The 14,937-nt window shown below is 38.3% G+C and overlaps 1 protein-coding gene across 5 annotated transcripts in view; it reads left to right on the top strand.

Moving 5' to 3' along the window:
- The window catches only part of LOC112155374 (nck-associated protein 5), a 51,975-nt gene that overhangs the window by 27,282 nt on the left and 9,756 nt on the right, over positions 1-14,937 (top strand). For 2 of the 5 annotated variants that reach the window (XM_024286950.2, XM_036209750.1), the window contains exons 8-12: positions 5,848-6,027; positions 6,141-8,986; positions 9,296-9,410; positions 9,900-9,972; positions 13,211-13,597. In XM_024286950.2, the coding sequence (XP_024142718.1) occupies positions 5,848-6,027; positions 6,141-8,986; positions 9,296-9,410; positions 9,900-9,972; positions 13,211-13,597 (3,601 nt within the window). Of the gene's footprint in view, positions 1-5,847; positions 6,028-6,140; positions 8,987-9,295; positions 9,411-9,899; positions 9,973-10,106; positions 10,146-13,210; position 14,937 lie in introns of those variants that run through there. The other 3 variants (XM_024286952.2, XM_024286949.2, XM_036209751.1) reach the window with 3 other exon arrangements.

Here is a 14,937-nt window from a genome sequence, read left to right as displayed (position 1 = left end):
TCTTTTTTTTTCTGTTTGGGAGCAAAAATATCCACTATTACAATTCTCCAGACCATAAACAATGAATGCATGTGTGATATCACTTTATGGTGACACAGTAAAAGGACCGTATTCTGCATACGATAAATTGGCATAGAGCAGGGGCTCCTCAAACTACGGCCCTCGGGCCGGATCTGGCCCACCTCCACATTGGGCCCGGCCCCTGAACACTATCAGAGATGCATCATTTTTTTCTTTTTCTTTTCCAGTCCGGCCATGCGATCGAGACCCGTATAGAATGTGACTTTTATTCCACTCTTCTGCTGTCTTTGCTCTTATCCGGTTATGTGTGGTTTTCTAGAAAACATTAAATGTTTGAGTTTACACTTCTTTTGTTAGCCTACAAACTGACCCCAACGGCTATGTGGACCTCACAAGAAAAAGTTTGGGGACCCCTGGTATAGAACAAACCACGCAAGACCAGAATTGAAGTTATGAGAATTTGAATTTTGAAGAAAATGTCACCAAAGAGAGTGTCAGAATTGGAGTAAACTCCTTTTCTTGATGCTCTTTTCAAACGTCATTGATCAAAAGAGCAGACAGCATAGAATCACTTAAACAAAAAAAAAATGTATGCAATTTGTAGGATTCTTTTGAACTTTTACGGCTAGATAAATGATGCAAGAAACATATATGATTTCTCTGTTATTTGAACTACAAATGCACAAAGATGGTCTACAATATTTGGTCTGACAGATGTTTGATGCAAAATAAAATTCCCACAGCTAAATAAGAAATGGATATTTTTTAAAATAGTTTATTCAGTGCTGAAAAAGTTTGTTCAACTATACTACATAAGATCTGTAAGATCTTTATATTTTTCAAAGCAGAAAATGTGAAAAGATCAAAAGTGAGGCAAAGTAATAAATACTAAAAAATGAATACACTTGCAAAATTGTAACAGGAATTGGACCAAAGATAATGTCACAATAAGACAAAAAAATGAATAGGAGTAATCGAAAAACAGCAAAAACTTCTCAATTCACAATTTGGGACACAAAGTTACTGGAAAAAATACAAATTATTTTTAAGTAATCTGACTTAATTGGTTGACAGAGATGTATAAAAAACTCCTAATGTGAGTAAAGGATATCCCGAATTAGTTTAGCTTATCTAAAACAAGCTAATTCTTTGTGTCACACTGCTACGTAAAATCTGAGAATTTTTGGAGAACAATGTATCATAGTAACATGTCTTAATTTTTTTTTAAATTTTAAAATTATTTACGTATGCTAAGTGATGATGCATTTTAGGTTGTTTTCTGAAGGAAAGACCCTGAGAAATCTGATTCTGTCCCTCTCCCCTCCTCTTCACAAATGAATAAGGAGGCAAATTTATTATAAAACATTTAACTACTTTCCCAAAAAAATTTAGTTGTTAATTATTTGATTGAAGTACTAGTAGCCCCGTTAATATTATTTTCAAGTGACATGATCATTGTAGCTGAAATTTTAACAATTCCTAATAAAGTAACTATATATGTTGACAGCCTTGCAGTCCACGCATGGACTCATGCATGGACGTCTCTGCAGCTTTCACTCTCCTAAAAGATCGCCTTTGTCAGCAGAACAACCCTGCAGATGTTAAGCTGCTTCTGCTCAAGAGAAGCAGACATGTCTTTGAAGAGACCACATCTATGAACTGATCCGTGACCCAGAAGAGGAAGAAGCAGTTTCAGAGAAAAGCCTGGCTGAGAATTTGAAATAGACCCTTCTTTTTTCTCATGTTGCTATTAAAATAAGGGAAACTGTGACTGTAGCCCTTTGGAATGTGGAATCTTCATCCCAGTCTGACAATTGTGGATGAAGGTTAGACGACTTGTTGGACAGAAGGATTCATTAAATGACTTTAAACATGCAAAAAACATTAATTATGAAAGGAGTGAATCTTAAAACCTCACAGAGAGTAATGGAAAACAAAAGATTTAGAGAAAAAACAGAATGTATAAGGGGAAAAAATCCAGCCCTAACTTTATCTGTGATCTTCTTTTTAATTAAATAATCTCATCTTAAGAACCAGCACAGATCTTCCTGTTCACACTTGAGTTTATTTTTAACTTCAGACTTGTCAGTTTTGAAACTTCTACTTTCTTTTGGGGAACTCTGTTGGCCTTAAAGATGAAGTCATTATTTAGGGATCATCCTTTTTTTGCATTAAACATGAGAACTAAGAGGACAGATTCCACCAGCCCTACTCTCTGTAACAACAGGCTCTTTAAACCATGAACTGCTTTGATGGGTACAACGAAACGTCTTGGAGAGGAAGTAATGCGCCAGGAGAGATGGAAATTTTGGATCTTGGGAGCGTTAAGACTGCGTGTATCAATTTGCCTGAGAGAATTATGCATGAATAATTGAAATGGAAAATTTGTTTTTGACTGTAAGATATGCTTGTTAGGTTTCTTAATCACTATGGCAGCATGTCGGTTCCCAGTCAGGTCGACTGACTCAGAGTGAGGTTACAGCAGACTGTGAACACAGAGGAGATAAAAAAAAGAAAGAATGACAAAAGTGTCTATTTTTCTGATTTGCTTGAGCTGAAGGAATTAAAGCTTTTAAATTAAAGTTTCTTTCAAAACTTCTTAAAGTCCGCTTTAATAATAGTTTTAACCGTAATTATTCTAATGAAAGGCTAGACATTAGATTGACTTATCACAGATTTTCATGATCTGTTTTGACGCCACGCACTCACTGGCCTCTACTGCTGAAAAAAAGACTTAACGGAGCAGCAGGTGCATGTTGATCACCAGCTGAAAACCTGCCCTTAATGCACTGATTAATCCTCTTTAAGTGGCATTTGCTCAGAACTATAGTGGTACAGCTGGTTTTTAACACGACTCAACCTCTTAAAAAAGAAATCTATTCACTTGTGACCACTCAGGTTTCTACAAGTAATCAGGGGATGAAGGGCATTAAAAATAGCTAAGTTAAAGAATAAAGTTGAAGTAACACGTAGTTAGTAAAAAGAAGGAGAATTTTAGCTTATTTGTAGACTTCCAATCTCCTTAAAGAACGACTCCACTGAAAATTGTGTTTTTAACAAGCTTTTTCACATAATGGAGGACACAAATAAAGACATTTATGATTAAAATTAATATTATGTTGGGGTTGTGAGGTGCTGTAAGCTAACAGAGTGCAAACAAAGGGGTGATGGGAAATAATCTTGGGCCAACAGTCTCACTCACAACTTAGAGGTGAATTTATGATGAACTCCTGCTGATCTGCAGACACTAGGTCCTAGAAACGACACCTTTTTTTTTCAACTTAGCTTAAAACGGCATAATCATGATTAAAAGACCACTGGGATGGTTTGAAAATAGATCACATGATTTTTAGCCACAAATGATTTATAACTTGTTTTAGGGGCTCATAAGTTCATCCATATATTTATGTAAAGTCATTTTCTTATCCTCTGTAAAGAATTAGTGAGAAAGTTTTTTGTTGATTTCCAAAACTGTGTGATCCTTTTAGAAAAATATTTAAAACATTTTAAGGGTGCTCCATGTGGTTGAGCTCCTGGGCCCCACACATTCCAAAGTGAATGCATCTTTAAAAAAGGAAAAAAATGTTTTTTTGAAAACTGAAATCTTTATGACTTGTATGTATTTTATATTACCCAAGAAAAAAATGTAATGGAGCCTTAAAAAAAAGGATTTCTACAAAAATTCTACTTAAATTCGCCCTTGACTTTAAACACTGACCTGCTGTGACTGGGGTTTTTGTTAAGCTGTATCACTTTTTTCAAATCTCAGTCAGCTCTCAGCGTGCTGAGTGTAATTAGTTTCAAGATTAATCTGGTCCACTCTGCTCAAACGCGGCCTTCTCCCATAGTGTTCAGGAAATAAAAGCTGGTGCAGATAATCAAATAATAGGTGAAGATCAATGAATGGACCAAATCACTGCAGTCCCCAGCTCCCTTATGCAATTATTTTCTATTCGCATTAATTATTGCTAACAGATGACTCTAATGACTTTGAGAGGAAGCTGGCCATGACAGCTTTCCGAACGATCAAAGCTTTTTTAAATGAGGTCACGGCACTTGACACCTTTGGGGACCCCTGACTTTAGACAGCATTGATTCAGATAACATATTTAGAATGGCAGTGAAGATGGAGCCAGCAGGCAATAGGGAAAAAAAGAGACAACTCTCTGGCACACATGTAGTGGTGGAAGTAACTTATTACAAAAGTATTCAATTACAGTAACATTACTTTTTAGTAAGTAGAATAAGATAGTACTAACTAAATAACTAACTAAATAATAGAAATACTGTCAATACAGCAAGACGAGTTGAAAACAGATAAAAATGCCAAAAGAAAATTCAATGTTGTGCTGAATTGCTTTAATTTTGTACTATTTTTATTTTGCCTTCATATACTGTTAGGTCACGGATCCAAAACAATGACGGCAACAGGAAAGAAAAATACCGACAGCCCTGTCTGACATCAACAGACTAACATTTTTCCCCAAAAAATCTCTTTACATTTACCATACTTTCCAAAAGCTCAGATTTCCTGTGATCCAGCCTGTCACATTTTCTAGTATAGTTCACCAAACAAAAAAAAGCATTATTTTTAGAGGTCTCTGTGACACCATATCACTCCTCAAGTAATTGAAAAGTGGTACATTTTTCACTTCCTCTGCAGATGTTAGAATAAAAGTAACTTAAAATTATTCACAAGATTCGTGTAATATGCATATAATTCTGAGACGAGTAAGGGGTTGCTTTTGAATAAAAGGAATGAGTAATCTGTTATACGTTAAAGCTTAAAAGTAACTAGGCAAATATATCATCTTACCTTTGCACCAGCTCAGAGGCCTTGTGGTTGAGTTTTTGCCCTGTGACTGGAAAGTCGTGAGTTCAAATCCAGGCAGAGTTTAAAATGGGACCCAAACCCTCCCTGGTTGAAACTCAGCATTGGGGAGTTGGATTGACTGCAGCTCACTGCTCCCCCAGGGGATGGGTCAAATATGGAAAACGAATTTCACACACCTGGTGTGTGACAACAAATGGGACTAACTTTTCAAAGTAAACAATATAAAGGAAACCGTTAAAAAATCATGAAAAGAAGTTCCTTGTTTATATGCAGCTGGAGTCTTTTGTGAGGGAGTGCAAATATTTTTCTAATGCATGTCTGTATCTTCTGTATCTTGAGGTAAAAACTTGGATTGGTGATTTGAAGCTTGCACCTAATCACGGAGAGATATCATGCTAATTTTGCCCCACAGCAGGTCATTGTTGTGACACTGTATAAATCTAAAAATCTTGAAAGCATTGGTAAGCTCTTGTGTACCAATTGTTTTGTGTTATTTCTACCATTTTATGCCTGAGTTCTAATTTAGCAACTAGTTTGTCTTACTTTGTACATCCAGAAAAAGATGAGGGAAGGGTCCATTAAGATTTGTTAATAAAAGCTGAAAACTGTTTCTTACAGTTCATCTGACCTTTCAAAAAATATTGAATATATATATTTTAATAAATAGGAGTTTGTCACTCTTAAGTTATATCTGAAACTGTAGATCCTGTCACAATAAATCTGTGGTTGCAAAATTTGCTTCAACTGTTGATTCAAACTATAAAGCCGTTATTATTTGAAATGTCTCATTTGAAAGATCTGAGTGGATACCCTGAAACTGGGAGAACATGGGTTCAAATCCACAGTTGGGTCATACCAAAGACTCGACTAATGGTGCTTCGAATCACAATTTTCACAACATTTTGCATAAATGCCTTTACAAGTTTTGCGCAGGTACACTCACCTCTCAGGCTGGCATTCTCGTTGATTGATTGCACGATCTTCTCTTCCAGGAGGGCCAAAGGAACGGAAAAGCCGGCATTCCTTCAGGAAGGTGGCCGAGCCTGCTGAGCCTCACATGCCCCCGCAGCAGCGGAAGCGGCAGTAGCAGTGAGCTGTCACTGTCCAGTGCTTGCAGTGAATTCTCCACTGGCTCCCACACTTGGGCAGAAGGACGTGGCTCCTCTAAGCAAGTAGGTTTTAGATGCCGTCTATTCATCATTGTTTCACCGCAACAACAAAATATTGACAATAAAGATGTGCTAAATGCCATTTCAGTAATTGCAAATTATCTCGTTTTGCCCAGAGTGCTTCAAGCCGGGACAAACGGTTGAGTAATGGCTCTGTATCCAGCAATCATTCTGCACCCACTGAGCAAAAAGACCTTGGCTGGAAGGAGGGGCATATATTGAAAGGACTAAAACGTCTTCAAATGAGCAACTCCAAGGATGCATCCTTACTTGCATCTGAACCACACTGCAAAGACTGCATGACCTCAAATGAGGGTATATATTCTCTTGGTGTTAAGTGTGGACAACAAGGAATTGTAGCTAAGCAGGGAGTCCCTTCAAACAAACCTCTTAAGGGTAAATCAGAGGCTACCACTCTGGACTCTGATGATCCAGATGAGGACTCTGCAAGGGAGTCCAGAGATAAACCACTGAAGGAGCGTCTTTGTTTGGGCAAATTGGATCTTGGGAATAAAGACAACTTTCAAGAAGACTCCTTGGGACGTTCAGGCACTTCTGGCCTTTTCCCATCACCTGGATCTGATAAGTTCTTATTTTTGGAGGGCCCATCAGTGAAACTTGGTGTGAGCCCATCTGACAGCCTTACACATCTGGAAGAAACTAACACAAACTCATTGGAGAAGCACAGGACATCAAGTCTAAACTTCAGTGACAGAAACAATAACCAGGAACGCTACAGTGAGCGCAAATCCAGACTTGATGATAACAAAAGACAACAAGAAATCAACTCACACAAGCAAGTGGAAGCAGTCTCAAATGGTGTGGACTTGTCTATTCAGCATGCTGCCATGAGAGCTCTGAGCAGCATGAATGATTCAAGACAGCGAAGCTCCTCAGTTGAGGTTCCTCACTGCAGAGAGGAAGCTCATCAAGCTGAAAGTGAAACCAAGAATTCCACCATCTTGGAGTCTCCGCAGAGGAAGCCATTGCCCCCGCTGTGTGACTCTGCAAGGAAAGCTTTCATTCTCCGGAGCAAAAGCGCAGATGGAGGGCAAGAAAAACTTAAGCATTCTCCTCTACACCAAAAGCTTATAAAAGGTCAAAGGACAAAAGGACAGACAAACCAAAACTCTTCAGGACATAGTGTTTCTAGCAAAAGGACAAATGTCAATAAACCCTATGGCTCTTGTCAGGAAACATTGTCTAAATCTGAGGAAGATGAAGATTCTACAATATCATCAAGTTCTAAGTCTGCTGAGAATATACAACAGGGGTCTCCTCTTGCATCTCCTGTGAAACAATCAAAGGTTGTCAAGACTTCAGGCATCAACGAGGGCTCAAAAAGTCCAGCAAGGTCTTCTTTGCACATCAGTAGGCTCTCGAGTAGTGACTCTGTGGAGGAAAGCATCTACGACAATTTACCCTGCTCACCAAGAAAACAGAGGCGCCAAGACCAGCACGGTGAAGTCTCACAAACTGAGCCTAGATCCCCCTCCCCACCTCCCACCCCAGGTCAAAGTACTTCCATAATACTTACATCCAACTCTGACAACAAAAATCAAAAGTCATCTGGAAAACAGACACCAACAGCAATGAAAACACAACCAAATGAGTTCTTCTCTTCATCACAAGCTCAAATTCCTGACCCACTAAAAGACAATCAACAAACAGCTCAACAAAGAGGTGCTGAATGCAAACCTCTGAAAGACATACCTGCCAATATTAGCCATACCCACAAGCCACCTGTCCCCATTCAAGAATCCCAGCCTCCTGAGTCAGTATGTACTCACAGAAATGCCCCATGTCTTGGAGAAAATGCATCTGCTGCAATGTTTCCCCATCCAAGCATCCTTCAAAGATCCCAACAGAGCATTAGTGAGCCAAAGCTTTCAGAATTCATGCCACCAGTATACTCCAACATATACTACCACGGAAATGCCCACAATCCACCATCTTCCTCATCGAGACCTATGAAAAGGACTTTCCCTGCTAATGCTAAATCTCATGAAACTATTGCTGGACAAGACACAAGTACCTTCCTTGTTTTTGGAAGACAGCACAAAGATGACCTGAAAAGTGGGCAGACCTTTCAGACTTTTACTTGTGACCCCCAAGCGGCACACGACTGTGGGGCACATGATAAAGCTCACAGAAAGATTGAGACTCGTTGTAGTTCCCTGGACTCTGAGCCCGTTCGACCTGTTGCCACAGACAGCAGTATGGTGCTAGACTGGGGATTTGATGAGGAAGGTTGGCTGTTCAAACGCTCTGTGTCTGTTTCCACCAGACCTATTTTCAAACCTGTAATGGGCATGAACGGTGCAAAAGCTCGCAGTCAGAGCTTTGGTGCACGCTACATGGACCGACCAAGCTTCAATAGATCCGGAAAGGTTCGTACTCAGATCAAAACACACTCTGGGAGCTCTTTGAATTCTCTTGGGGATGTCCTTCCTGGTAGCATGAGTTGTTCCAGCAGCTACCATTGTCCAATGAATAGATCCCTTTTGAACAACTTTCTGATTGAAGAGGGACTGACTGTTCCTACACACTTGGGTTCCTCCAGTGAAAGGCTTCAGAGCCTGAAACTCCAACGAGAGCAAGCTAGGCGGCTTCAGATTGAGCAACAATTTTCTAGCGCATTTGGAGAGCCAGTCTCAGAAGAACCAGAGAGACAAAGTACCATAACCACCATCGAAGAGAAAGTTATGCTTGGAATTGAGGAGAACTTGCACAAATCTCAGGAACAAGAAAGAACAAATGAAATCAAGCAAAAGTCTGGCTCAAGTCTCGCAAATTGGTTTGGTTTTCGCAAAAGTAAGCTGCCGGCACCAAGTAGCAAAAAAGCCGAACCACTCAAAGTCAAAGAGGAAAAACGGGAGCAAAAAATTACATCACTTCTTGGAGGGAAGAATACGAAGTCTGACAAAAAGAAAGAAAGAAGGAAGAGTGATGGAAAAGACAGGTAAGACATCAAGGAATTTTGGTCTCTGTCTTTTATGCAGATAATAATGACTCCTTTGACATGTCATAAGTGTTTCACTAAGTGAATTTATTCATGGAATATTCATTTCTTAAATGATATTGCTTTTGTTTGTTAAGAATCTTTTAGACACTTTATCAATCTCCTTAAACCTAATCAGACATACTTTGTAGAGAAACACAGCCAAGTTTCAATAGATTGAATTGCAATTTATCAGCCAAATAACTCTGGGCACCTGAAGTCAATGTCTGGATCGCAGCATAAAGTTGTTGACAAACTGTTTTGTGTCAGCTCTGTTGGAAGGAGAGAGTCTCATGATGCAGTGAGGGCATGCATCTCAATGCCCTGTCCCGGAATGTCTCTGAGTGAAATTCAGGGACACTCCAACGTCATCGGGGACCCAAAGGTGAGTGTTTTTATTGTTGTCTAGTTCTTATTGTAACAATGATGCTTTAAGTACTTTTTGAGCCTTTTTAACAATGGTAGAAGCACATTTCTGTGAGTGCAGTGCAGTGTCTGATGGGGGCTTTTACTGTTTGTCCTTGAACATTATAATGTTGCTCATTTGCAATATACTTGAATTGAATACGTTTTTGTGGGGTTTTTATCTCATTATTTTTAGCTTTTAAATACACTTTTTACATCAAAAAGTGCATCTCAAAAAAGCCTGTTCAAGTAGTTACATACATATGTGTACTAATCTATTTTTACATATGATCCTAAATCTTACACCTTGTGCATTTATGTCTATAAAGATATATAATGCATGCAAACTAGTATTGTAGGAGATAACTAAAAAACAAATCAAGAAAATGTATGATATTGCCCCATTTTGATTTCACAGGCGAAGTTTATTTGTAACTTTGTGTTTTTACTCTTTTGCACAAATACAAAGTTGCAGATGAGTCTGAGAGCTGATGATGACAAAGGATCCACGGCGAAGAACGTCCCCAAAGATGCTGTAATAGGTCAGGTCTTTTAATTCTCTTGTCTTATACGAGACTTGATGAACATCCAGAAACAAAAAACAGAACAAATGAGCTGGCTTAGTCCTTCCAGGCACAACAACATTAAGGTTTTGTCTGTGCTTACCATTTTACAGTTTGCAGACAGAAGTGAAGATCAGTTATGAAAGATATGTGTAAGTCCTGTTTATGAAGAATATGAGCAGCCAACAAGACATGAAATAATATATATTTATTGGTGTCTTGGTGTTTTTTTTCTTAACCATGATTTATATTTATTTTTTGTTTTGTTTTCTCTGTTGAATTTTTGCATCAGACCACAAATGAAACATTATTTGAAAAAGACTTCATCCTGCTGGCATTGCTTTAAAAGAAATTTTGGATGTTGGCTTAATCATTAATTTTCACACATTCATGCACTGGAGAGTTTGCATGTAAGACCCATCCAATTAAGAAAAAAACACTTTACTCATGTTGAACACAGAGGTTCTCCATAGTCAATAATATGCAAAAGTGTTACTTCCATTTGAACTTTCCTACTTATTTTGGTTGCTTCAGCCAGTTTTCATTATATGGTATTGGACATGACTGTTAGCATGTCCTTGATATACAATCAGCAGCTTAAAGACCCACTCCAGTCACCTTTTGATCTATTATAAAGTGTTACCAGTGGTATTTTAATTATGGTTATGTATATTTAGCAAAGATAAAAATATCATTTTCTAGGGTATAGCTTCAGAAGAGTGACAGGAGTTTTTTTATTTATTTATTTATTTATTTTTTATCAGAAATTAACCTAATTAACGCAAGACTGTTGGTGCAGAGCAACTCCGCCTGGAGCAGGGGAGCTTGTGGCTCACCCAGTGTATTTTTTATGTCACAAATACACTCTTTTTTAAACTTTTTTTTCATCTGCTCCTCCTCATTTATAACATTTTGAATAAATAAATACTCAGAAAGGCAATTTTAAGCTAATTTTCTTTATATATGCCCTCCCTCATCGGAAAAATGGCACAAGAACACGATAAAAACACAGTCTCATTATATTCATATTTTGCTTAAACTGCACCAGTTTCATTTAAACTTTCAGAAATTTGTTTACACCTGTGTGGGCCATTTTAATTAATTTATAGTAGATTGAAAGCATCCATATTTAGTCCATACTCTGAAAATTGTACAAAAAATACCGTGTTTGTGTCAGGAACCAGTGGTGTGGGACCCAAAACGCAGCTTGTGGTAGAAATGTAAACATTTAATAAATAAACTAGAATGGAGAAAACAATGGTGACAGAGCAGGTGACCTGATATGACCAACAGAAAACAAGACAGTTATAGACTAAGGACAGTTACCAGAAATGAAAACAGCCATGGATGATTAACATGAACCTGGAGTGACTGACAGGACAACTCAAAAACAAGACATTACTAAAAATACCACTGAAAACTAAAGCACTCAATCCTCATAGTTTGTTCCTAATTATGGGTTGACAACATTTTTGGCATCACTGATTTACTAACTTGAAACTTGCAAAAATAATCTAAAAAAATACATTTGAGTCTAAGAAATAAATGAAGTTTTAACTTAGTTCGAGTAGAGAAGTCGTGGCAGACCCTGTTGAAATTTCATTGGCCGGGGTGACACCATCAGCAAGGCGCTGCAAATATCAAGCATGTTTGATTCGGACGGACGCCTGGCCTCCGAGGTTAATCACCTCATTAAAATTTCACCGTGGTACAAGCTAAGCACAATCATCCAAGCCACTTATGAGAGAATTAACTTTGCCTTCAGCTGTGAGCTGAATTATTCCATCCAGACTGGGCCACGAGTCCCCGAGCTCAACGAGGAGTTGAAGGAGCAGTTTATGACTCGATGGATGATAAAAAAATAAAAAAAGTAGTGACATCCATCGCACCAATTCAAAATGAAATTATTGTTTACAAGTTTTTTTCCTCCTGTTTTTGTGTTTTTATTCATTAAAATGGTCAAAACCAATTGAAAGAAGATAGGGATTTACTATTCTTGTCATTCATCTCTTTTGGCTTTCCAAGTAATAATCTGTTTGCATATTTTTCTGATTGAATATGTAGAAAACAATCCATGTTAAACGTTTTATTTTATTTTCCTTCAAAATCAGCTGCTGTATTTTTACCTGAATGATTACCATACAATGTCATATTGTTCTAAAGCAGACAGGTCCTTCACACATTGCAGTGGCTTGTGGGTAATTATGGGTTAGAAATATTTCCAAATGTTTTTCTGGACTGATATTAAACCGATGGAAAGGTTAGGTTAATATTAAACCAATCACATGCTGTTATCAAGAGGAAAATGAGGTCATTTTGTAGAATGTGGTTAACAAAGTTGAATGATTCAATTTGTTATAATTTTTGCTATTATTCCTAAGAATATTACTAAAAAGGATTATATAATGAGTTTTTAGAAATGCAGGATAATTTAAATATTTACGCAGTGCTATGTTTAAGATGCAATATGCTATAACGATCCGTGCAAAAGCGACGCACATTCATCTGCACTTCTGAGGGCAAAATGACAGACTGTGAGAATTCTGCAGCATGTCATGTCACAGCATGTCTGTGTGGTGACACTAATAAAATACACTCAGCAGTGTATTTGGGTTTCATGTCATGCAGTAGACCATGATCTGCGTTTGGTACTCGCTTTGTGGATCGTTGCATGCTGATACTCGCACGTTCATCTGGAAAAAAAAACAAACATTTGTGATACAAAGCAGTGGTTCAAGTGGGCTAGTTTGGCTTTTTTCAGGTTAGAATATACTGAACCACCATTTTTCTATTTTAGAAGTTTTAGAGTAAGAAAAAAAGGATAATCTGCTTAAATATTAGAAACAGATGCTTCAATGTGCTCTTAATCAACACCAAAGACAATCTGACAAAAATTAAATTACAAAATAAATAATTTAGCAAAACAAATTGGCAATTACCACTTCATAAAGCTGTTTTCATTAAATGCTGTTGGATCTTTGAGGGATTTTCATTCTCAGTTGTCATTTGTAAAAGGAAATACGACTTTTCTTGAAGTGTAAGAGCTTCAGCATGAACACAGTTAAAAAAAACAAACATGTTAAACTAATTTAATTTTAGAACAATTACTTCTTTAAACCCTTTAGCTCCACTTCAGCCCTGTTGTTTCATTGCCCTTGTGTGCTCCCCTTGTTTTTTGCCTTCCTGAGCCACTTCAGCTGTTCTCCTTGTGCTGCAGGCTCTGGTTGCAAGACGCGAACATTGGATAGTGGAATCGGGACCATCCCTCTCCCAGAATCCTGTTCCTTCTTCTCCTCCATTCTGCACCTCCTGCCTAAATCCTCCTCAACCCCAGAGCAGTCCCTCATATCTCCCAGTGTCCCTGGTTCCTCCAGCAAGGATGTGTCTCCTTCCCCGTTACCCCGATGGAGAGTACCCTCCGGCTTTAAGGACAGCAGTCATGCAGGGGTGCCCAGCTCCATGTCTGACTCCTCCATGACCCATATCCCGTCAGTGCCTTTTCCCTCTGTGGCCTTTCTCCAGCCCCTCCAACCCTCGTCTGAACCCTTTTTAACCACTGCCAGTTTGTGTGATTCCCAAAGCAGGCTGTCCAGGCCGACACAAGGTACAGTAAGGTCATGGTTCCAACAAAGACTCAGGTATAGAACAGCTAACATGACATATAATTTTAGTCCAGTTGTTTTAGCTTATAAAATTTCAAATACGGCAGTCAATGAACAAGTAATTATTGAAGTTTCTTGTTTTAAATTTTCTTGAAAGCAAAACTGATCGTGTATTCAGACTGGACACATTTTGTTTGCTGAAAGATAAAAAATTTACGTCTGAATACATCTGAGCAGTCCTTGGTCCAACACTCCTCTTTTGAGTTAGTCTCGGTTCGTTTGCGATCAGACTGAGCTTCAGTTCAGTTTTTTTATGGTTTGAGTAGACTCTGTGCTTGGAGTGGAACAACTGGACCAAAGCAGCCACCGTAGCTGGGCATTACGGGATGGGAACAGAGTAGCAGAGCAACAATGAGACACAGCAACTCACTGAAATGTGGTCAAATGAATGCAGGCTCTCTAAAACTACTTTTAACGTTATCTACATTGCTTCTCACACTGTTTTCCTGACAATCTATGCCATAAACACTCATCAGCGTACCTTCATAGCCGGCAACTTCTCAGTATCCACCTTGTAGCATGTCTCCGCTCCACCAAAGTAGCATTAAAGAATGCTGCACCTCACGTTGATGTTTAAAACTGGTCAATGAAATATAACGTTAGAATAAGTGAAGTCTTTCTGACAAGGATTGCCAAAGGACTTCCATTATTCTTTCTCTCGTTGCTTTGCCCCGCCCTCGTAATTCCTGGCCAATGACTGATGAGATCTGTAGTCACAGGGTTTTGTTTACAAGCTTTGGATTGAAACAGAACTGTCAGTTTGATGGCAGTCTGAATACAAACCAAATACAGAGTTCAATGGACTTTTCCCATCTGAAAACACCGTTAAACTCAAATTCAATCAGGATTTCAAAAGCGTTTTCAACAAACATTAAACCTTTAGATAGTAAGACATGAATGGCACTGCAGAGACACACTTTGTCATGTTGCCATTGTTGTTGTTTACATTATACAGTTTTTGCTATTTTATCCTAATTTTTGCAAAATATTGCAAATTTAAACCTTATCTGGAAAACTGTAAGCTGCTCCAAAGTTTTCCACAGATATTGTTGAGCACTCTTTTTTACTTTCGGATACTCTTTTCAATGTGATGTTGCTGCTCTCCCTGACCTAACCTTCAGTATTTACGTGGACTTCCTTATGAGGATGCAGAAATTACAACATCTTGTTAGTCTTTGGATGGATGAGTACCAGGCCCAACCCTGCTTTAGTTTCAAGATCTTTAGAATATTCAAGGTAGCAGGACCATATATGCAAAACAAAAAAAAAAAACAAAAAAAAG

Source organism: Oryzias melastigma, linkage group LG21 (assembly GCF_002922805.2).
Source record: "Oryzias melastigma strain HK-1 linkage group LG21, ASM292280v2, whole genome shotgun sequence".
Lineage (NCBI taxonomy): Eukaryota > Metazoa > Chordata > Actinopteri > Beloniformes > Adrianichthyidae > Oryzias > Oryzias melastigma.
The sequence above is the reverse complement of the archived record's forward strand: the minus strand, read 5'-3'. Positions and strand labels throughout refer to the sequence as shown.